Genomic DNA, 24,792 nt, shown 5'->3' on the forward strand with positions numbered 1-24,792 from the left:
CATTCAGAACCTGCAAACATATAATCAGTGCTTGCTGCATGAAATTCACCTCAGTAGGTGCTGCAGAGATTTTTTTTCTATGGCCCTGCTTTCTAAGCAGTGTTTTTGTATAAATATGCTAGAATTAAACATTAGCATTAGAAAGGAGAAAGTGGGAACACTGCTTTAATTCATCTAGGCTTCATCAGCATAAAAATACGTCAGGCATTTCTTTCATGAAACTTAATGGGAATGTATAGGTGGGGTTTCAATTCTGTAGAATTTTTTTCTCTCTTCTCAAATAGTAAAATTTCTCTCTGAAAAAAATGTTAAACCTATGTGGGGAGGGAAAAAGCATTTTAAGTATTATTAACCTCTTTTATTACCGCTTTCGTTTGTGAACCAACCCTGTATAGACTGCTTTCTTTCATGAATGGCTGCAATCACTGAGGTATTTACTGCCTTTTTAAAATGACTGTAGAAATCAGTAGGCTCACTGCACTATAAATCACTTATTCTCAGTCACTTGAAGCCATTATGAGAGGCAGAACTGCTGGGGCCAGTTCTCCTTAGTGCTGGTGTTGCAGCAGGATCTCAGGAGCAAACCAGGGAACTGGGATTTTGGTTGACACTTTGGTCAGACCCTGCAGAAACTGGTATTCAATGGCACTTGGAACTCACAAACAGATATTCTGATATTCTGCTTTCACATTAAGAAACAAAGGCAGTGAGAAGGTATCTTGCCAAGCTCAAGTAGGGTAACTGTGGGACAGCCAATACCTCTCCTCCTAAACCACCCTACCAAGCCTGAATCCTAAGGCAGCAAGGCAATAGCGCATCTTTCTCTCATCTTTGAATTCCATGGAGATTCTAACAGGTGAAGTGAGAGAAACCAGTGCTTTCTTTACAGATGCTGGCATGTGCATCCATCTCAATGCACTCAACCCACCAGGCTTTTGAGGAACAAGGAACACTTACTCTGAAACAAATGCAAGCCAACCACACATGGATTTCCTTTCCAACAGTTTTTTTTTTTTCTCTTGAACAAAGTTACTGAGCTCTTTTGCTCTCAAACCCCGTAGTCACTCCTGTACCTTGCAATGCACAGTGTGACCCCTCACCAGAACCTGGAGAAGTGTCTGTAACTTTGCCAGAGAGCAACTGCCTGTCAGAAAACTTAGAAAAGGGAGCCCTAAGCCTGCAAGACCCTTAGAAATCTGTTTGATAAGGCGTGGATGTAATTACAGATTTAGATGCTGTAGATGCGCAGCCCTAGTGATGTCTGTGTTGCCACGGTGAGTACCTGTTCCCACCACCCACAGACCCCTTTCTTGCTGTTTTTTGTCTCTGGTGCCCATGTTGCAGCAGGCAACCCTCCCCGAAGGGTGCTGGGGTGTTGGCTGTAAGGGGCAATGGGCATCTATACACATGTATACAAAGGACAAATGTGCAATGGGTGGTAATGATGGCGCTTGCTCCTTCAATCTGGGAGCAGTCTGGTGCTCCTGGTCCCAGCTGCATGAGGCAGCAGGCAGGAGGCAGCCATGTGCCTCAGCTGCCCGGCACCGTGTGCAGATCATTAGCTCTTCTCCGTGAGGCAGCTGCCATGGGTTTTATAAACTGCTGGGGGTGGAAGGGCAGTATCCTGGCAGGCTCCAGGAGACCTGCCAGGCTCCCCTGTTATATCCTCACGGTGGGTGCTCTGCAGAGCATGAAAAGCACTGGAGTCTTTCTTTTGCTTTTTCTTTTCTGACTCAGTTTCTATTCACTTTAAACAAGTAAAAACAGTCAGGCAGCTTCTTTACAAAAATAAAATAAAAAAAAGTTTCTCTTGATCATTATGATCCTTTGAATGTGTAAAGGTAAATAATTATTGTTGACTGTTAAGCATTCATCCACAAACCCATTAATCCAACAACATTTTAAGAAAACTAACTTGCTTGTCAAGAAGAGAATGGCAGGGTAAAACATCAGCGTAAAACGAGTAACAGAAGAAGTTTTGTTCTAAGAGCCATGTATTTTATTATGAATGAATCTGCTGCAGGTTTACAAAGGGAAACCAGTTGTTATGCTCATCATCTTTCAGACAAGCCTCTCTGTGAATAAAATGTGGTTGTGGTTGAATTAATTTCGCTTGCTTTGCTAATTCCATAAGTCAGACCATTGTGTACAGACCAAACGAACCCCACACGCGGTGCCGCGCTGGGGCTGTGCTGGGAGCTCTGCCGGCAGGCGGCGTGGGCCAGCCCCAGTCATGGCGAGGGCCACATCCTGCCCTGCATTCTTTGCTGGGATGCAACAGAAAGCTTTGTTGCATTTGGAACAAATGGTTTTTTTCTGTTTTAACCTCTGGAGAAAGGAAGAGCCCTGCAGTAGGCTGTTTGTGGGGTCAGCTGTGCTGGAAGGCACCCACGAATGCACCCCCAGATCTGTTTTCAGGTGGATTGGATGTGAAGGAGAAGTGAATCAGGAACTCTGGACCCCATGGATCTGTTGTTGCCCTAGCAGTGAGGGTGGCAGCCCACAGCACTTCAGTAGGGGCTGCCCTGGAGAGCGGCTGGGTTGGCACCAGCTCACAGGCATCAAACCAAGGAGGGGCTACTTTCAGAGGGCTATCTGATATTCCTGAGACCAGCACCTCCCCATCCATCAGCAGGGCTCAGGGACAGCCCTGGGAGGACAGGATCAACTGGTTCTCATCAAAATAAGTCACAAGAAAGGGTGAAATCTGAAGACCTGCCTAATCCCAAGCTCCAAGTGAAAGAGCACCAGGTCAGATAGCCGTGTGAGAGTGGGAGATCAGAAGGTGAGTTAACAACAGTCAATTTTACTTCCAAAGAACCTCCTCATGTTCAAGTGAGCAGCAAAAATGCAATTCTGGCAGTAAGAGAGCCATGCGGACATAAATATATGTCCCCTGTCTGCGGGACTGGCTGCTTGCTCTGAAGGTGTCCCTGCAGAAAGACTGATTTTTGCTGTTATAAAGGAGTGGGTGAGGGACCGAGGAGAAGCAGTGGTGCCTGTCTTGACCCTGGAGGTGTTGCTGGTTTGATGATATCATTGACCAAAGGGATATTTTGCAACCCGTTCCCAGCAGTGGCAGGACACAGACTAACTGAGGGCCGCAGACACTCCCTGGAGAAGTTGGGGGATGGATGCAGAGAAGCCTCTGAATGTCTGTGCTCAGCACATGTAATGAGGCAGACTGTGGAGTAAGGGGCACAGACAGCCTGCGTAGGCCTGTGACCCAGGCCACCTCCTTTGGGGGCAGCTTTTTCAGCCTTTGTGGCCAGTACAAACAAAATTACGTTTGACAGAGATGCCAGACTGGACATCTGACTTACACAGAGCATCCTGAAATTCTGAAAAAACCATTCCATCTTGCCTCTGCTCCTCATTAGCACCCTGGAAGGAGGTGGCTGCAGAAAATTTTCAATTAGATTAGAACGAAAATAATTATTTAGGCTGACCACATCCATGCAACAAAATAATACACATTCAAACTGAAGAATCATATTAGAATCACATTGACTGGATTTCACTCCCTCTTTAAGCCATCCATCTACAGCCTCAGGATCCACAAACAAATGTGATTTTCTAACCAAGGCATCAAAAACAACCCCGGGAAAAGGCAGAATCTTTTCTGCAAAGCATTTTCACACTAAGGCAGGTGAGCTGTTGACCTTATGGCATCTGACTGATTTTCACAAGCTACAGCAACCTCACCTGACACCGGGTGGCCTCCCCTAAGTGTGAAATTTCCTCCTGTGCTTTGAAGATCAAAGGAAAGCAAAGATAATTTCCAGTTTTGTCATGGAAACTAAAAACACTGCCCCAGGGACTATCTTGGACCTCCCTCCTCATTAGCGCTTAGCATTTCTCAGGCTCTTCCCAGGCTGATCCCAGAGGCAGCAGGACATCCTTCTCCTATCACACCCAAGGTGGCAGGCTTCACCGGTGCAACTTTTCACAGCTCGGTCCAGATAATAGGCATCTTTTTTTATCTTTTCCAGCCCTCTGAGGAAGTGTCTTGCTGTTTATTCTACATGACCTCTCCTTGTCCTGGCCTGCTGTGCCTCCCCTTCCATCCCCAGCTCCCTCACGGAGAGAGGACAAAGAGAAGGAAATGAGAAGAGAAGCCAAGATGGGAACGCTCGGTTCTGTCTGAAGCCTCTTGGCAGCCTCCCCTGCTGTCTGCAGATATCCTCCATTTGTCCCGACAACCTTTCCCCAGGATCCCACAAGCCACAGCATGGGGAAGGCTGTGCAGAAGCCTCTGCTTCCCCTGTCTTCCCCATGCACATGGCTGAAGTGTATCCCCACTGGATGTCACATACAACTCCAGAAAAACTCCTCTCACCTGGGTTTAGTAATCAGAACTGCCAGGAGCCACTTTGGCACTTCACAGTGCAGGGAACAACATACCCTCCCCCTCTCCCTTCTCCCTGCTGGTGGCCCCTGATCAATTCTCTTGAGCGTATCCGCCTGCATATGTCATGCTGACTGCCAGAAAACCAGCTGCTCTTCACAGCTGGATTTAGTAAACTGAACCATGTCAATGCTTTAGCACTCAGTAGCACACAGATTTCTTACCACCCACCCAGGGCTCCCATCGCCCACTTCCTAGCAGAGCGGCTGTGGTGGCTGTCTGAAAGTGCTCCCCAATTGGTTATGTTTTTAACTGAGTAAAATATTATATCCTGGGGGAAAACAAACAAACAAGCAAACAAAAAACCAAAAACCAAAATCCCACAACAAACTCTCTCTTCTAATATGGAACATATGGTCTCAGAATCATAGTACAATAAATACATCACGGTAACAAGATTTTGTCCTTAGGATAGTCTTTGTCTGTGGGTCTAATGTGCATTGCAAACACATGAAAAAGGCTTTATGCCTTTCTCAGAATGAGATTGATATTATTATCCCTGATGCAAGACAGGATGGAGAGATGTATAGATAAGCCTGTGATAAAAAATTTAGAGAGAAATTCAGGTTTGTTCTAGCACCAAAATGCTTCTTGCATGAGCAAAGCCACATCAACAAAGTTCAGCTTTTTACCAACAGAGCAGAAATATCCTCTGCAGGAGAAGTGAGCTGTCCTGCGGAAAATGCAGTTTTGCTGCTGCAGTCCTTTTCTATATACTCAAGGGACCAGTTTGGTCAGCTCAGTTAGTCCAGGTCTCACTCATTTCCTTTATGCTTTTGACAAATATGGCTTTGCCAGCAGGAGTGTACAGAGCAGCTGCACTGCTTGCTCTGGAAAACCACACACACAGCCCACAATTGATCCCAGACTGCCTGACCCCCAGGGTCTCTGTTAGCCACAGTAATTACTTGGGGCAACGTGGGCATTGCTAGGGAGACCTCAGGCTGAAAGCATCTCTAGGACAGGAACATGCACAGTTCTGTTCCATCCCTGTTAGAAATCTGTTCATCCTGGCCAGGCGCTCAGGGTCCAGCCGGATGGAAGTTAATGGTCATGCTGGAATTTGTGTCAATTGATTTTCCAGTTAACTTGACTTAACATGATTGGAGGCATTAGAGCAGAGAGGATATACCCGTTGTTCCAGTTTGAGTCCTGTAGACCTCATATGCCATTTCAAGGCAGCAATAAGTTTAGTTCCAATTAGAACAAATTGTTCCTTAAAATAAAGATTCAGTGGAAAGATTCATCCAGGGCCTGATCCGAAGCCCATTGTGTTCAGGAGCCCTCCTCCCCGCCAAAGGCAGTAGGCTTTGGTTCGGGGCCTGAGGCAGCTCACAATGTATGGACAATTTAATAATGAGAGATGACTCACTAACAACAAAGGAATCTCAGAAATGGAGTATCTGTGTGACAGAAATAAACCACTATTCACCCACACACAGTCATGTTCCCTCCCCCAACCCCCCCCCCCCCCAAAAAAAATAAAGAGAAAAGCCCACAAAAACTACATTGTCATTTCACTTGGGACGCTTAAACCTGGCCCAATTAAAACTTACTTAAGTGAGTAACTTTGCTAACATGATTAGATCAGAAAACCAAATCTGGAAAAACTGTTATGCCAAAGGCATTTGAATTGAGGTCTTTATCAGTTTGCTTTTCATCTCTAGGCCTCTAGCAGTCCCAGCAGATCAGAAACTTTTATGTGCTGCCTGTCCTGAAACTCTAGTTGTGACTGCAGTGAGTGTGGGCTGAGCTGGAGCAAGGATCCCTGTGTCATGTAGCTGTAGGACATATACTATAGGTGTTTCTCACTTCTTGTGTACAGCATGTCTGATGGGTCCCATGGATCCCATGCATGCTCCTCTCCTAAAGATGCTTTCCACCCATGATCTCCCCAGCACAGATGTGGGATATGAGAACAATCCCTGACAGAAATATGTGAGCCCTAGGGCAGTGCTGCACCTAAAGGCCTTTAAGCTTCTTTCTCCTTTTCCATCTACCATGGTCACTCCTGGTCCTGAGTTACTGGCTTTATGGGTTTGTTTGGTGTTTGTACAGCACAACAGGTCCTGCTTGGATTCCCAGGAGCTACAAATAACAGCCAGTGACTTCCATGAGCTAGGCTAGTAGTTGAAAGGGATATCTAGGGGCCATAAACATAAATCCTCTTCAATAGCTGGACAAAGCTGGAAGAAGTGCTGAACACTTCAACTATAACCATAGAAGCCGTTTCTCTTGGTAATCTTTACATTCCCTGCAATTGTTCATAGGCGGGGCATATAGGGATGTATCATCACTGCTGACAGAAAACATGAACCAATTTGATAAGCCTTACTTAGATGTCAGACTACTTTGAATATTAAAGCAGAAATAAACAGGTTGAAATGACCCCAAAGTTTCTAATGCAATGGTAAAATAAAGTAGGACTTAACAACTGAGGTGAAAGAACTCCATTTGATTTTCTCTGATGACTCAACCTGTTTCACAAGCTATTTTCATATTCCTTATTTAGCAAACTTACGTCTCGGTAAAAGCCTACGATGTGATAAAGCCAAGAAACCGTAATGTGTGGTACTGGTAACACCTCCCACGCCAAAAAAAATTCTACTTCCATATTTATATGGCTCTGCAAATTGGTTCCTGCCTTTTTCTCCCCAGAGAGTGAGCTGGCAGTGTGTCTCCTCTCCAATTAACATGAAGCCATGAAAAGTGGAAACGGAGGGTCACATTCACCACACCTGAGGCCCCACGTATTTTTTTTTTGCCATGTTACAGGCCCATTTGGATCTTTGACTTCTCTGCAAGGCAAGTATTGTTTTTAGCATACAAACGACGACGCCTGCAGAATACCTTCTTCATTCATGCTTTGTCTCCTGAAAAAAAGCTCGCCACTGGGAGGCAAAAAGCTAAGGAGAGCTACCTGCCTTGTGTTGCTCAGGGAGTGGGTATGGGCACCTCAGTACTGACTCCCCACGGATCGGGTGAATTTTACCTGGGTTTGACTGGTAAGGATGCAATTTCTGCCTTTTGGAAAGTTCTTCAATCAGGAAGCAGGAGTAGCTGGAGAAATCCTATGCTATGTAACCAGCATAGACTGCAAATCACACCAGCAAATTCATGGACTAAAAGAACACATAAGGACACTTAAGGACAACACCCACCCATCCTCACCCACCCCAGATTTCTTCACAATCTGATTTGTGACAAAGTAAAGACGTGTATTTTTTGTGGCAGTTTTTGAAGAGTTGTCTTGGAGGCAGAAAGGCAGAAAAGGCAGAAAGGCGAAGCAGAGGCAGAGGCTGAGCAATAGCACTCACACTTGCAACAACTGCTCCTTGAAAGCCTAAAAGGACCAGAAGCTACATGGCACAAGCGCCGTTTAGTCCCACTCCAGGCTCTGAAACAGCTCCCAGCTGACACCAAGCTGATCAGGACACAAGGGTGCCCCATCAGGAGTGTGAATGGAGAGAGATGAATGGAGAGAGATGCCACGCCTGAACCGGCACAGCTCTGAACCAGCACTTCCATGGGCAGCAGAACTTGCAAAATCCCCTTTCCTTCGACATTTCCTCTCATCTTCTTTGGATTCAGTATCATAATGGATAAGGATAAGCTCTAATCAAAGTTTTGCCTCAGGATACAGCACATTCTTGGCATCTTTCCCTCATTTGCCTCTTCTGAAGTCTGAAAGCATCCTGCTATAGCCTTCCCCTTGCTGTTATAGCTACGTAGGTCTCTACTTTCCATCAGAATTTTGTTTTTGAGATCCTTATTCCTCTGCCAAGCTCTGACAGATGGACACAGGCACGTTGAACCAGCTAGTTCAGCCCCCATCACTGTCAGCCTCCAACCTTCAGCTCTGATATTCCCCACACACCTGTCTGATCTGAACTTCCATCCTTAGGAATAAACCACCAAAACTCAAGCCCATCAGGGCTACAAAAACCCTCTAAATCTTCCATCCTACCCAATCTGTGGAATTTTCTCAGCACATAAGCCACAAAACACTGTTGGAGCTGTTCCTCTCCCTAAGGATGGAGGTACCTATAGTCTGGTAGCAGAGAACCAGGGTTCCTGCCCTGGCCATGTGTGTACAAACTCACACATCCCATTTCCCAGGTAGGTGCCATCCACATTTGACATACTCACCTTCACATATTGGTGCTTGGATCCTCAGCTTCTTCCTTCCTGTGGGAGCAGTGTGGCCAGGGAGGGAGGAGAGCACGTACTCTGACCCCAGAGCCCTGCAGACAGATGGCTGTGATGTCTCTTAGAGAGGTGTGATATGCCAAACTGGCCAAGGGACTGAGCTGAGGGCAAAGGTCTCGTATTAGCACTGAAGCAGCAGAGCAAGCACCAGCACAAGCATGTGAGTGCATCCCTCTGGGAGGCAGCATTTACATCCACTCTGACTTGGATGATGGTTCTTCCTTCTGCAGGGAGGAGAGGTAGGTTGAGACTAGCCAAAAAGAGGGGAACCCTGCCCTGTGCAGGAGAATAAACCTCAGGTTCCTCTGCCCAGACATGACAACAACCTTTTTTCAGGCCCCCACAGGGCTCTGGCCCTCTGTCCTTCCTGAATCCCAGCCTGGCACCTCCCTCTGCCAACACTATCCACCAACACACTGTGCTTATAGCTCAGGATGAGCTTCTCTCCAAACACAAAGCAGCTGCCTTCTCTCTCTGCTAAATACCTGGCCCCTCTGATCTTTTCCAGCTGACATGGTCAAATCTGCCAAGGCCAGCAGTCCCTGTGTTAACCCCTTCAGTCCACTGCCCTGTGCTCTGCAGGTTCTCATAGCAAACACCATCAGCTCTGCACAGGCTTTCAGTTTCCCCATCCTTAGGAAACAAAGCTGCTCATTCTCTCAGATGGGGTTTGATTCCCTCAGATGGGGTTTCATGAGAACTGTTGGCTACTCTGTTCCTGTCAAGGTTGTAGATCTCAGTGCTCGGGACACGGTCATCCTCTCTAAGCCCAGCAACCTTTCTGTTTGGGTGCTTGTTGGGCTGAGAGGCAGAGAGCACTTTCTAGAGATCTCCAAGGGAAGCGATCAGATCTTTCAGAAAACTAATTGATTTGCTCTTATAAGATCATCTGCCTTACCTCCCTGGCTGCTGGTTCCCATGTTTGGGTTTCCTAGAACCCAGCTAGAGCTGCTGCCACATCCCCCTGACACAGGGAAGAAATCCAAGGCTCATCTGCAATGACCACCTCATTTGCCAGATTTTCTCCCCTGGGGTAAAAAGTTACAAACAGATGGGCTCGACAGGGCACACATGCTTTGTAACCCAGATAACTACCGTATGTTTTTCAGCTTGATAACTTGGAATTGCACCTTATACATGTGCTGCAGTGATGAACCAGAAAAGGCCTAAAAACTTCAAGATGAAAAGGGGCATGAACTGGCTCAGAGATGCTGGCACTTTGAATTCTTTTTTTTCATTTAAAAAAAGTGAAAAGACAAGTATTACCCACGTGCCCTCATTCCTGGTACCCAGAGGCGCTGCAGACCCACCCACAAGCATCACACCAGGGACCAAGGCATGTAGCATCCCATGTGGTGTGCCCAGGAAGGAAGTGGGGGCCATGCCTAGTTCAGATTTTCATCTTCAGCAAGATGGCAAATCTTATATAAAACATGTATGAATCAAAACAGAAGTGCCTGCCCAGCTGCTGGGAAGTGACGCCACCATGACTCATGTCATACTGTTTAAAATAGTCCTCCCCCTCACCTTCTCCCCTCTGTAGAGGTGCACCTTGGTGGCTTTCAGCACAAAGCCCACCTCTTCTACCTCTTACATCACTTTTACACCACATCATTTTTCTCGGATGACCTCTCCTACCACCGAGCTCTGCCAAAGCACCTTCACAGCTCACTCCAAGTACAACATACAGCTTTATTCTCTTGGCATTTTTTTTCCTTTATTATTTTTTACACTCCATAAAAACCATTGCAGGTTTTTTTTCACATTCACGAGATCTCCTGGAAATTATTGCCATTTCCCATACATATTACATATTAAAAAATAATAAAATGGTCAACATTTTATGACAGACACTCATTCTGAACTCCCTGCAGACACAGAAGCCAATGCAAGCAGGAGAGAAACCATCTTTTGTGGACAGAGGCTGACTAGAGGTGATCACACACACAGCAAGTCACATGACACTGAACGAGACCACTTGACCACACAGGATACACAAAGGGGACACTTGGGAAGGGATGGAGGAAGAGTTGGCTTGGAGCAGAAAGCTTGTCAGGTTTTTTTGGTGTGAAGTCCAGTAGTTACAGTGTTATCTGATGGGAAGTAACTTGGATGAGGATTGTGGAGACATTCAAGTATACTAGGGTTGTTCTTAAATAACAGATGGGAGGATAATAGCTCAGCAGGGTAGCTGATAGTGAGTTAAGTCCCTGCTTTAGTTAAAAGCACATCCAGTACAAAGGCAAACATAGAAGTACAGGAAATGCCACACCTGAACAGACCTGGTTGACCTGGTTTGGTATCCAGTTACACTGTGATCAATACCTGACACTTCAGAGGCTGGACCAGGAGAGGGGGTTTTCGCCTGGTTGTGCAACAGTATCCTGGGAAAGGCCCCCCCTCCAGGCACACCAGCTCTTTGCTCCCTGAAACATGACACATGAGAGGGGAGGAGGAAAGCCAGAAAAAGAGCTGAACAAATATTCCCTCCCACCACCTCTGTGGTTGCAAAGGTGGTGCTTTTCATTTTACTTTCTTCCCTGCTGCTGCTGTTTATTGCTTAAAACTTTAAATAAGGGTCTTTTCAAAAGTAAGATGGGAAGGAGATGGGAACTGAGAACATATTAAACGGATTTCTCATTGTTCCCCAGGAATCTGGAAATACAGTAGTGGGTGCACATTGTGTGGATAAAAACCTAAAAAAAGCACTTGGTTTTTTTTTTAAAAAAAGGACAATAAAAGTTCAGAAAACCTGCCACACTTAGAACACTTGCATCTTACAGTCACAACATATGACCCATGACAACCACTCCATCTCAGACTAAGTCGATGAAGTTTCTCTATTGCACGTTCATGAAATGTTCTTGTTGGGGATCACAGTTTGGATCAGAGGACCACGCCTCTGGTCTCCCCACGGTGTGTTCAGCAAGACGAAGATGCCGTCATGGGGCTGAGTTTCAGCTGGTGGACAGGAGAGTGGATGGGCACAGAACTCAGCACTGAGGTAGGAAAGGCAAAACACGAACCTTCAAAGTTTTTGCCTAATGTCAGTTCCTCTGCAAAGAAAGATGCAGCTTCTCTTTTGCACGAGGCCACAGGGGGGCTGGGAGTGGAAGACAAGATCTCTGACTCGTATTGTAGCAACTGGCCCATGAAACCGAAGTTGGGTGAGATCAGGCTCCGGCGCTGCTTGATGTAATCAAAGGCTTCGTCCAGTCGGAGCTTCTTGGTCTTCATGAGATAGGCCATGCAGATGGTGGGGGAGCGCGAAATCCCCGCCTCGCAGTGCACCAGGATCTTGCCCCCTGTTCGCCTGACATAATCTAGGGGGGAAAAGGCATTGCAGAGGTCAGTTGTAGTTGGGATGGAGAGGACACTGTGACACATACCCAGCCCTGGACAGCGAGTACGGCACAATGCCACTCTACCAGCAAGGAGAGGTTTGCTCTCCTGTTGGGTACTGAGAGTGACATGGAGATCAAAGGACAAGGGGGACAAAACACAGCCTGTGATGGAGCAGAGCTGGAGATGACACCTGGTTTCAGAATCTGTGGATCCTGATTTGGTTCTTTTTGCATTTTTTATGAAAGTCTGTTCCTGTCCCCTTCCATGTGCCTATTTCTCTTTTGGAACAACTGACGTTGCAGAACATTGTGATACAGAGATCAGGTATCTGGGCAATGCTTGTGTTTGCTGTACATGCATTTCCCTGCCAGCAGCTCAAAATGATGACCCAAGCCCAGCCTGGTGAGCCCTTCCACCAGCAGGTCTTTCAAAAACTGCAGGGGCTGCCTTCCTCTCATTAGTTTTGCTAGAAAAAGGACTTTTCCTTAAAGTCCTAACTGCCTGCTTGGCCAGCTGGCAGCAAACAGCAGTACCAGGAGATGAGCCCTTGGTGGGTACCCTTGGGTGGAGAGGCTGAGCTCAGTCTCTGGGGCCTCACCACAAAGCACACAAGCACTGGTAGGCAGTTGCTAATTACAGCCTGGTTAAAGGATGCTTGGACTTAAGTCAGGATATAAAAGGCTTATGCAAAGCACCCATTTTACACAACAGGAGCCACTGTGGTTACTAACACAACACAATGATTGTTATTAGATTGAAGAGAACGTGCTTAAAATAAGCCCTTTCCACACAAAAATACAGTTCAAAAAATAGACCTTCTCTGCTCTATTGCCTTGAGCAATATGTTCAAGCTCCAATTTATGGATAACTGTGCTGAGTGTAGAGCTCAGTGAAACACACAGAGCTAAGCAAGTTATCATTTGCCTGCCTTTGATCGTCTATCAGGGGACTGGTGCCACCACGTCCAGCTATATTTAACTACTGCACAAAACAAGGAAGACGTGGATTTGAGTCATCCCCAGCACCTACACCACATGCCCAATTTTAAAAGAAAGTGAAAATTAAAGTCATCCTCAAAATCTGGGAAATTTCCAAGTGACTCAACAGCTATCAGAAGGGGTTAGGGATGGGACAGAAGAGTGCCATAAATTATTATTTCCCTAAAAGGTGTGAGATGTCCTTTATCAGGAAGGGGAAGGACTCAGAGAGCCCTCAGGTCAGATGTTTGTAATTCTACACGCACTGTTGAAGGACTCAAACTCAGCTAAACAGCGAGTCCAGAGAGTCTGTAACTGTGCTTTTTTCTTTCTTGCTTGAATATTCCTGGAGAGCAACAGCACTGATTTCAACATTATCTCCACCCAGGCTCAGGCTGCTCCACGCCACCAAACACTTTGTGGTTCTCATGGAGGACCTTCTGCTTTATGGTCCCTGGCACAGCTGGCGTTCACTCACCCACGCAGCCTAACACAGCAAGATTTGGAAGGGAATGGCACAAAGTTTTCTAAAGGCACCCTAATGTTTTTGCAGTGGGGTATTTGATTACAGGGTGAGATACCAGCATGATCAAAAGCAGGAATGGAAAGAGCTCTGTGATAAGGGGGTACAACAGATTTCTAAAAGACCCTGCCTTTGGGATATCTCAGCACAGCAAGGTGATAAACTGACCCTGCTTCACCTGGCTGTTTCCAGGTCTGGCACGCAAGTCCAAAAAACTAGTTTTTTCCTTTACAAAGTTCAGTAGACTTCAGTCTTATTCAACGTCTTTACTCCCTGTCATGCTGAAGTTACACCTACACTTGCTTTGAAAAATCTAATCAGCTCACTCGCCCGATCTGCCAGATGTTAGACAAGTGGAGCCATTTTCCTTCCTCAGCCTCCCAGCCTGGAGAGAAGAACAGAGACCTTGCTCTGAATATCACTCTTTCTTCCTTCCTCGCAGAAATCATTCTGCCAGAAGAAATGCTGGGGAGCAGAGGGAGCTTAAAAGTTTTTGTTGTGACATACAGAAACAGACAATAGAGTGTGTCTTTCCCACCAAAGCATATTTTAAAATAAATTAATTTAAAATACATGAAGGTCTGAAAATTTGTTCATTTGGACCTACCAATGAAGTCTATGGCTTCCTGGAAGTGAGAGCTGATGTCTGCCGTGTGACTGTCCTCCACTGGGATCCACTTGTAGCAATACTGGTCTTTGAAGGACTCTGAGCTCTTCCTGGAGACGTTGAGCAGGGCTGTGATGTGCAGGTTGGCGAGAAACTCGCATTTGGAAGCATGATAGGCACTACCAAGGTACAGAAAAGGCAAGATTTCGACTGGACCACCCTGGAAGAGAAGGAGCAGAAACATGTAATTCTTTTCCAAGAGTATTTGAGTCCTGAGACCCAAGAGAGCCAAGGGAGCCTGTGTGTATGCCTGCTCCCTCCCTCTCTGGCTTTTTTGGACCCCAGTGCTGCTGGCCAGTGCTCCCATGGCAAAGCCCACGCTGGAAAAAAGTGTTAATTTTCTTGTCCACATCTGTGAGGTACAAAGACAGATCCAGCCCACTCATGTGCAGGATGTTTCTTGAAAGTGCTGCCCCTCGTGATGCACCCAAAGTACTTTCATATGTGAGGCCTACTCCCACTGAGACTTTATCGAAATATGGGCAAGGCAGGGAGCCACATCCCAGCAGGGAGGAAGATTAGGACAGTGGAAAAAGCTGCTTTAGCTCAGTCCAGGCCTTAGCCCCTCTCGTCACATGCCCAAAGGTGAAACAAAGCAAAAAAAAGTGGATCTAGGCTCCCCATCCCCCTGCACCCCACACCTCTCTGGAGTGCAGCACCCACTGCATCACCCAGCCTGAGATGTCATTTCAGTTCCTCCTTCCTCAGCACAAGCCAAAGGCTGGGTGATGAGACCACGAAAGAAAAAAGCCACCGTCTGTCACAAGGGTTTCGGAGATCGCGGGTAACTTTCCATGATGCACAAGAGCTGCTGCCACCCTCCAGCTGCGAGAAACTGGCTTTCCATCCCCCACCCCAAGCAGCCCACACTGTGGGTCCCTTACGTCAGGGACAGCTGGGAGCCACTGAGGGAGCAGGAGGACACCTGGTGTGGGAGGTGCTCCTGGGAGAGCAGAGGGGCATCACATGGGGACTCCCCTCAGCAGCAGGAAACGAACACCCTGGCGGAAGCGTCCTGACCGCAGGGTGACATCTCGGAGCACACACATTCCCCAGGCTGGGCGGGCACATGATGACTTCCCCTGCAGAAAACCCACTTCCCCTGTTGAATTGTGGCTCTCAAGCCTCTTCTCAGAGGCAGCCCTATGGCCCTGGCCCCCTTGCCAGCCTCAGATCCCTCTTGGGACCTCAGAGGAGGCACCGGCAAAGTGTGCTTCTCTGTCAAGAAAATAACACTATTGGAAGCCTCTATCCTTGCCCATTTTCAGTCTCCTGAGGAGGTGTGAGCTGCTGATGGCTCATGCTACCTGGGTTTGTGATAAAGACAGTTCATAAATACAGTTTTGGGGCTAGATTGGGTGTTTTGCCTCCCTCCGTTGACCAGTTTTGAAGCCAGGTGAAGGCAGAGCTGACCAGCAGCACATAAAGGGCAACTTATTCAGCACACGGGCTGTCAGCCTGGACTACAACAACTTATTGACAGCCCACACCAGTACCAGGGGCGCTGGCACTCTACCAGCCTCTAGAGCCCAGTGGCAGGTGGGAGAACACCCACAAGGGGAAAGTCATGCACCACAGCTGACACACACCTGGTCATAAGCAGGTTTGTGGTTGGCACTCGGCTTCTCACAGTGGCTGGCAAGATTTCTCTCTGCCTCAGTCCTCTCTGGGGAAATGAGTTTTCCATCCACACAGCACTCAGGATATTGCGAGTTAAAGGTTTCATATCCCCCTAGGAAAAAAAAAAAAAAAAAGAGAGATGAGTATTTGCCCTCCAAATAGCTGATTTAATGGAGGTGGAGGAGAAATGAAGCTCCAGCACTTGCAATGCAGTGGGATAGTACTACACAGCAATGAGCTCTTGGGGGAGGGTTAATGAAGGACAGTGCTCCCCAGGGGAAATGGGTTTGTTCAAAAGACTTTGGGCACCCAAGGAAAAACCTCTGATACCACTGATAATTATTAACTTGCCAAAAGCCAGCAAATCCAGATTTAAACTGTTAGCGAATGTGATTCTGTTGAGCCTATCAACCATTAACTCCAGTACGGTGAGGGCTAAACTTCCTTCCCCCAGATTTTATATATGAGCAGTGTTTCCAGTGTTTGAGACACATTCTGTACTCAGGAGTCATGTTTTCTAAATCTGCCATTGCTATATATGCTGTGACAACATAAAAAATATTTTATTTGCATTTTTGAATGGACATAAAGACTACAGGGGGATACTTGCAACTGTCTCATTAATCGCCACAATGCTCAAGACAGTGAAGTAATGAAGATGGTCCCACCGAAACCAATCTATTAAATAACAGCTATAAAACTTAATGAAATCCTGTGACAGCGTTTGACAACTGAATAGCCCCACGTGAGCTATTCTGCATGGTTAAGTACTGTGTTCGTTTCATTCAGTGCACTGCTAATGAAAAAGAATTAATCCTATTATTACATTGTTACTCAAAGTTTGTTGTCAGCGAAATCGTTGCCTGTTTCCAGGCTGGGAATAGGCTGCACAGAAGCACACAATCTCCAAAAAGAATGTGAATATGTCAGGTAGCAGAAGCAGCCTGGAAACATCAGTAGTGTGCCACGTCTGCCACCTGTGCTTTTTCAGAGCAGAAATGAATGGCGAAAGCTCATGAACAGCTACATTCAGTAATCCTTCACAGCCTGGCCCTCAAGTAAACAAGGCTGGGAAAGCAAACCCTCCAGTGTGATTCATTCACCTGCAACTGTTTCGCCCTGATAAGCAGCGCCGGTGTGGGTGCCCTGTTGCAGGGAAGGATTTTGAAACAAAGGAAGTGGTGAAGATCAGAGCAGCCGCAGGATCCCCACCGACCTCCCTGCCAGGGCTGCCCAGTACATTCAGGGCCGCTCTGGCATTTCAGCTCTGGTATCTCATTTGTTTGCAATGTTTGAGCAGATGTGAGCTCAAATTCACGACATGCTACAGTCGCCTACTCATTCCTCATGTTGCAAGTGGCCAGCATGATCCAAAGCCCGCTGAATGTGATGAAAGTTTATTTTCCATGGCAGAGGGCAGGAGAGTGACTTTATATTCAACTGGCATTCAGCACCTGTACCTTTCCTCCTGCCCTCAGGCACATCCTGCCAGCTCAACCTAGAGCTCACAGCATGAAGTCAAGCAGCCAAGTGACCCTGGAGACCATGGGAGGGAGTGAGTGTTTGATAAAATGATATCCACAACAACTGGGTTGATAAAATTATATCCCTAACAACTCACAGTGTGAAAAAACAACAAACACAAACAGCTCTACAGACTGCCCTGATCTCCAACTGCCCTTCTTGGGGTGGACTTTTAAATCCTCTTGTTTTGCATAGCTGACCTTATCTCCCCCCAGCCACTGCCATTTCATAGGAAAAATATGTCCAGTTTATATAAATAACCATTATCCCCATTTACACCCCATGTTGTTGTTTTTACGCTTGAATTAACAGAGAGGTCTGTCCGAGCCAAATCAGCGTGTGTGTTCGAACAGACATGCATGTCTCATGTCTCTGGGGCAGCTAACACATGCAGCTGGTGAACAGTTAATTACAAGCCTTGGGGATCAGGATATTTGCAGGCCATTCTTACAGTGAGTCATCTGCTCATCCCATCCTCCAGCAATCTCCTCTCTTCCCCCTCCCCACTCAACATAGCTTCCCTGAGGTCATTTCTGAAAATATGAGGTTGCTCATCACAGAGAGCTGAGCTGCGCTTCTGTTTCAATCAATAAGTAATAGAATCGTTATCAGCACCAAGGGACGATCCGTTATTTTATCTCTCTGCAAGCTCTTCTCCTGCCACGCAACCACCCTCACCGTGCTGAGGCTGAGCTCACCCAGAATGAAACTGCACCTACATACATGAAATGTGTCACTTGAACCCTGGAAGCCAGAAAGCGAGGGAAGGAAGAGGGCCTGGCATGGAGTGGCTCTGTGCTCCCTGTCCTCCCTGAGGCAAGATCCCCAGGACTCTTAGTGACCTGGTGGGATGGGGGTGACTTCCTCATATCATTGCAATGAGACCATCCTAGCACCTAAATAGCCAACACCTCCTCCCAGCTCCCTATGCCTAGGGAGAACAGGAATATAAGGAGAAACCTCAAGGAGTTTTTTTTTTTTCCTGGGAGTTTTACAGCCTATTATTTGCAAAGTTGTTAATAGAGACCTCCAAAGGACCCTTTCTCCTGATCAGAACCTGCTGCCCCAGGGCAATTTACATCCCTACTCTGCCAAGGATCTTGCCCAGACCATGACAGCTTCCTGGGGGTCCAAGGCCCCAGTGAATCATCAGTGCTGCCCACTGAGTCATTTGCTTCTTGGGCCACACCGGATCTGAAACGGAGCTGAGGACTTCACGGGCCAGATCCTGCACCCAGGAGCACTTCCAGCAAAGCAAAGGGGAACCACAGCAGGAAAAGGAGGAAACTTTCTCATACACTAAGAGGAAATGTCTTTTGCCTCAAATCAACAGGCTTTAAGATAAGACACTTCTCAACACAAGAGGTACAAAGCAGAGCCTACATCAACCCCCCATCCCTGATAAACTGCCCACAGCCACAGTCACCACTTCAAAGCGTGGGGCTGGTACATGAGGCAGGAAGGACGATCTCGTGGCCAAACAAGTAGTCTGAGAATCAGCAGAGCTTAATTCGACCCCTGGTTTGCCACAGACTTCCCAGAGTGACCCTGGAGATGTTTCTTAATCTCTAATGTGATCCCTAAGGATTTGACTGGCCAAGCACAGTGCCAGTATCCCTGCCCTGCAGTAGCAAAATCTGTGCTTTTGGGCTGACTGTCAGACTCCAGGGCAGGCTGGTGGTAGCTGGACAGAGCCAGGGTAGTGGCAAACCGCCCGGGAAAACATCCCCCTACCTCAGTACCAGACAATACTCAGGCTGGAGATGCCTCTGCCCCGGCATGGATGCCCTCCAACTGGGTTCATCAGGAGAAAAACTAGTGTGACAAAAGGCTTAATAAATGTGAATTAACCCTGGCCGGTGAGGACACAGAGGCAGAGTTTATTTAAGAAACATCGCCTGATTTTCTCCTCCATTTACGGCCTCATAGTATAGCAAGAGGGATGTTTAGGTACTGCCACTTCGGCGTGGCTCCGCTCCGGAGGCCCCGCGGCAACCGAGTGTGCGGTGCTACGGGCGGGAGCGGCCCCGCCCGGACACTGCCCCGCTTCGGGAGGAGGTCGGGGGTGGTTGGGGGGGGGTGCACTGAGAAAACAGAGAGGGCACAAGGACAAAGGTGCTGCCAGGAGAAGTGGAGGGAAGGCAGGGGCGGGAGAACAGAGAAAGGGCGCGCTGCTATGTTTGCTATGCTATTTATCGTTTTATTATCCCCGGGTTACACGGAAGGAAAACAAAGAACCGCAATCTAAGGGTTGTAATACACGTGAAGGGAGGAGGTATTTCTGTCCCCGACGAGCCCTAGAGTTTCGGCTCTGGGTTTCCTCTGCCAGTGTCGATGTGCTCGATTGACAGAGAAACTTCTCCGCCCTGGGTGGAGGAGCAGGCATCGATCCCCGAGTTTTGGGTGCCCAACGCTGGCCGCCCCAAGTCACCGCCCGGAGAGCAAGAAGCGGTGGCCTCGTCTTTTCTCTTATCCGCGAGGTTGATTTTCTTTTCCATGCAGTCCCGATGTCTCTCGCCACCGTCCCCTCCCTCCTTTGATAAACTAACTTTTTCTGTTCTTCCCTAATATTCTCTGCTTTCCATCAGCCTCTTAAACACGCGGCGGGGGTGAGCGGAAAGGCATTTCAGCTCAGCCCGCAGAGCCTATCCGGGATTTATTTCCAGTGGGTGGAAAAGAAACAAAATCCCGGCGTTACCTCTCTGCCCTCCACCAATAATCAGGTTAACTGCGGTGCGAAGGAGAAGGGATGGGAGCACCGCGGGGCCGCCGCCAACCAGACGAGCTTTGAGGGTCGATCGCGCCGCTCCCCCCCTTAGCCCCTGCCTCCCCCTATCTCCCCGCCACCCCTCTCACCTTTCAGGAAGCAGACCCTGGCCCCGGCCTCCGGCAAGCTGGAGAGCAGAGCATTGAGGACGATCTGCGCTGTGCTGTCCTTCTTCAGCTTCTGCCAGTGCCCCGTGCTCTGGTCCAGCACCACCACCGCTGCCAGGCGGGCGCTCCCCGCCGGTCCCTCTCCGCCCAGCAGCAGCCGGGCCCGGGCGGCCGCGTCGGGCACCACGAAGTGCAGCGGCACGGCCCCGCCGCGGGCCCGCCGCATCACCACCGAGTTCAGGTTCACGTTGAGCGAGCCGCGGAGGCAGGAGGCCGAGTAGGACAGGTAGGGCCGGCAGTCCAGCACCAGGCAGCGGGAGGGCTCCTTCCGCAGCAGCTTCCGCAGCTGGCGGCAGTCGAGGGACGTGACTTTCATGCCGGCCGAGGGTCGCGCCCCGCCACAGCCGGGGCAGGAGAGGGGAGAGCGGCGGGAGGGGTCCCAGTGGTAACGCGGAGCCGCGGGAGCTCGGCCGGTGGTGTTGGATGGGACGGGGCGGGAGGGACGGAAGCGCCGCGCCGAGCCCGGGCAGGGAATCCCGACCGGCGCCGCCGGGCATTTATATGAATGGGAGGCCGGGCCGTGACGACACTGCCCATATTAGGGAAGTGACGCGCCCTCCTCCCAAACATGGGCATCCCCCGCCCCGCGCACCGCCCCCCGGCGGGGATCCCCTCCCTCCTCACCCCCCCCGGCCGCGTTAGTCAGGCAAGGAGGCAGAGGAAGCTGAAAAACGCCGCAAAAATTCTCCACTCATCGGCCTGAGGCTCATCCCGGCATCACCGCTCCCCCTCCCCAGCCTGTCAGAGGAGCCGGGAAGCGTGCTGGGGGGGCGGGGGAGGAGTAGGGAAAGGATGAAGGAAGGAAGGAAGAGCAACGCCGGGGCAGGTTTCTCACACTAGGTTGCAAATGAGGCTTCGGTTCCCTTTATTCCCCCCTCACTGTGCGTTTCCTCACCCCCAAAAAAGCCTGAGCACAGGGAGGCCTGCTTGCGAGAGTACTGCTGCTCAGGGGATGGGAACTGCCTGCTTCTACACCCCCTTGGAAAGAGCTGAGTCCCGCTGTTTAGGCCACTGTTTGTATTTAGGCAGCTTCGGCAACTGAGTGATCAGCATGAACTGCCTGGGGAACATCCCCGAGGATGTGGTTACTTGGCCCAAGGTTTACTGTCTGTCAGCAAAGGAGAAAACAAGTAGTAACAGACTGGGACAAAGCAAGATGTGCCATTTCTGCAAAACTAAAGAATTCTCTGGAGGGATGGGGACAGGGATGAGAGGGTCACCTACAATAGAATTGTTTGGAGAGGGTCTTATGTCCCTTTTACTGTGGCTGCAAGACTGTGCCTCAAGGACTTGCAAGACTTACACTACAGACCTCTAACTGAGCCTTTGTCCAGATGTCATGACACTTAGACGTGCAGGAATTAGGAAATTTGGCACTTGCCTTTTCCTTGTAGATAAGTTTTGTAAAGAGACCAAAAAGAGGAGTGGAATTCCTAGAAGTTAGGCAAAAGGATGAGTTCCAGCCAAGCTCATTACAGCCCAGGCAGATGACAGTGGAGCAGTCTAAGAGGAGGGTATCATTTATTCTGATGGTGCCCTGAAAGAATGTTCACCTCCACAGCAGGCAGGAAGTGCCATCCCTGCCTCAAATTGCCTGCAGCTGAAACAGAGAGCCATGAAATAGACTGTGAGGAAAATGTTCAAGCTGATTGAAAGAATAGCAACTACTGGTTTTGAAGCAACTCCTCCTCCTCTTCCTCTTTCAAACTCCCTGCAGCCCCCCCCCATCTGGCTCTTTCTAACCTAATTCCCTTGCTCCCCTCCTCTGAGTCAGCCAGGGTACAAGATGGAACAAAAATAGAAGTAGCTTGTGGGTAGGGGCAGATGTTCAGAGCACATTGAGCGTGGGTGTTGTCTTCACCTGGCCACTGCTGCCAGAGCAGCCCAGCTCCTTCCCTTCCCTCGCACGCACCCTGGGGAGCAGCTGGCCATTGCTGGAGCCACGTTGCTGGTGAGATCCACGTGCCAGGGGTGCAGTGACCTGGTTCTGCTCACACAGGAAACCTCCACACTGCCTGCACACAACCTGCTTTTCCTTCCTCTCAGCCCCCAGCTTCAAGAGCCATTTCTTCCTCCCTGAGAAGCAGCCTGGCTCTTTTGGGACTCCAGTCCCCAGTAACAGCTCGGCTTGCAAACTGGTCCCAGTGTGGTGCAGGGAGGGGAAGAGAAGCTGCGGGCAGATGCTGGTGTGCTCCTCCCTGCCGGGAGGAAGGAGGGAGCCAAAGCAGTCACATGAGAGCATCATTTCCTCTCAGGAAACCCAACTGAAATGTGGAGGGGTGGGAAAGAGAGCTTTTTTTTCCCCCGCACTACTGCCTGAAGTGCTACTCTGAAGGTGGGGGCAAATCACCCCAGTCCAGAAAATAAACTCTCTAGGGAGTTCCTGAAGTTTGGCCTGTGCCAGTGACAGGGTGTATAACACCTGACTGACCTACCGCTGACCTTCTTCCTTTTACACACCTAATGCTGAGCATCCAAACAACTGCCTTTCAGTAGATTACAGCTCTGCTTTTGTTTCTTAATGGAGTGAGTCATGACCACCTTTTTATTAGGAGAAAATAACAAGGCTAACAACAGCAGTACTAATGCTTCCTCCCCTGCAGGGTGCTGGATGCAGTGTCCCTGGCATCTCTGCCCACCAGCGAAATGTCTCGGTTGTACTTGAGAACAGATGAGCAATCGGGGCCGATGCTGTCAGGGCTGTGGCATGGACAGGAGTACTCTTCCCCGCTGGAGCAGCTCCTTCATTTGTCGAGTGCTCCCAGTCAGAAGGGAGAAAGGGGCCTCAATTCCTGTAAATGGAAGTGGTTGAGTAAATTAAAACTGTCTCTGCTTTAGGTAGGAAACTCCCCTCCTCCCTGCAGCACTTTACATCATTCCCACTTAGGTTCTGCTACATCTCTCTGCTCCTCCTCCCGCTTCCCCTTGGTAATCTCCCAGGCTCTATCGTCCTTTGTCTTGGGCTTTTATCGGGGCTTTCAGATCAGCTGGTTCTTTCCTTTTCTTCCAGGCTGTATTTCCCCTAACCTAGCTCATTCTTCCCTTCTCCCCTCCCCACCTCCTCCGGGCTCTTCGTTTCTGCTTGTTCTCAGTGCTGCAAAGGCAAACTTTATCGCAGCAGCTGGGGAGGGGCAGCCCCAGCTCCTGGGGGGCGCGGCTGGACCTTTGCCCCAGGTAAAAGCTCCCAGGGAACAGCCTTCATGGGACGGCATCTAGAAGGCATTGCTCAAGAGCAAAAAATCTGAGAAAACAAACAAACAAACAAACAAACAAACCCCTAAAAACTTTGGAGAGAATAAAGCTCAAAAGGAGCTTTAAAAAGGGGGCTTAGGTGAATAAATGAATGCTATTTTCTCGGGAAACAAAAGAGACAGGATCAGCCAAGTTTATAGGGATCAAGTTGCCTGAGTCGAGACATGGGATGTTCTGTGCTACAAGTGTGCTTGTGACCCCAAAGAATTAACCCAAAACCTCAGCAAGACCAAAGATGAGAGAAAGCCAGTAAACTCTTATACCTGAAAAGGAGACTGAGGAGAAGGTAGACCAAGGGTCAGGCAAGAGATAGGTGAGGGAAGTGTTATAGAGAGTAACCTAAATGCCATGGAGTCTTAGTCTGGGGCTTGAGATGCATCATATCCCTGCTGGGGCACAATCCTGAACCTGCATCCTCTGGTTGGTTGTGAAATGCAAGAAATTCCTCTGATGAACAAAGCATAGCACAGGGCAGCAGAGAAGATGGGTTGGCATTTCTTTAATGTTATTAAGTTTTCCATAACATCAGTTTCTATTTTTGGAGTGGCTGATGTCAAAACACTTACAGCACAAGCAGTGAGATAAGTTTGTGCCGGTAAATGGAGAGCTGGAAGACAGGTAAATTTATACCCAGGGCCAAGGTCAGCTGAGCAGTGGCAATAGGAGATTATCAAGCTGAGACCTCATCGGTGTCATGACTTGGTCACTCATGAGATGAAGCCTAACAAAACGGATCAGATCATGAACATTAACCTTGATATGAATTTCTCAGTTTCAACAGGATACCTGTTGCTGAAAACTGATTCTAGAAGGTGAAAAACACTATCAGACATAAACTTGGGCTTGAATGGGAGTTGCCTGCACTCAGCGTTTCTGAAAATCAGGCTGAAAGGGAATCTCAGACTTATGTCTGATTTTCACCTGACTCATGCCTGCGTGACTGCACTGACTGCTGCAAGCTTCTGTCAACAGCTGCTGTCAGGAATGAAAGAGGAATAAACCAAACCTCTTGCCACCTTTCAGAAGCCGCTGTTCTTTCTGTTCCACTAGTTGATGGCTTAACCCCATGTACAGATGGACAGGCAGTTTTTAAAACAGGGATTCCATTAAACTGCATAATCGAGTTTCAATTTCTCTGCTTGCCTGACGTGGCCCAGAGCATCATGAGCCATATTGATGGAGTACTTGCCAGACCCAGTTATGAATGTAAAGAACTCATCTTCTGTTTTTCAACCGCATACTATCCCCGGGGTAGCTGCAGTAATTGCTTACATGGGAAAATGATTTGTGTAGTTAGCTGCCTTTAATGTGAGACAAAGCCCTTTTGTTCTTT

The 24,792-nt window shown here is 48.5% G+C and overlaps 1 protein-coding gene across 1 annotated transcript; it reads right to left on the reverse strand.

The window, feature by feature from the left end:
* Positions 1 to 10,321: 10,321 nt before the first annotated feature.
* DUSP5 (dual specificity phosphatase 5) lies at positions 10,322 to 20,652 on the reverse strand. Its single transcript, XM_032695592.1, has 4 exons — positions 20,130 to 20,652; positions 15,719 to 15,861; positions 14,070 to 14,289; positions 10,322 to 11,940 (listed from the first exon to the last, which is right to left on the reverse strand). The coding sequence occupies exons 1-4, from the start codon at positions 20,521 to 20,523 to the stop codon at positions 11,540 to 11,542; spliced, it is 1,158 nt and encodes a 385-aa protein (XP_032551483.1). The 5' UTR covers positions 20,524 to 20,652; the 3' UTR covers positions 10,322 to 11,539.
* Positions 20,653 to 24,792: the final 4,140 nt, after the last annotated feature.

This window comes from Chiroxiphia lanceolata, chromosome 8 (genome assembly GCF_009829145.1).
Source record: "Chiroxiphia lanceolata isolate bChiLan1 chromosome 8, bChiLan1.pri, whole genome shotgun sequence".
NCBI lineage: Eukaryota > Metazoa > Chordata > Aves > Passeriformes > Pipridae > Chiroxiphia > Chiroxiphia lanceolata.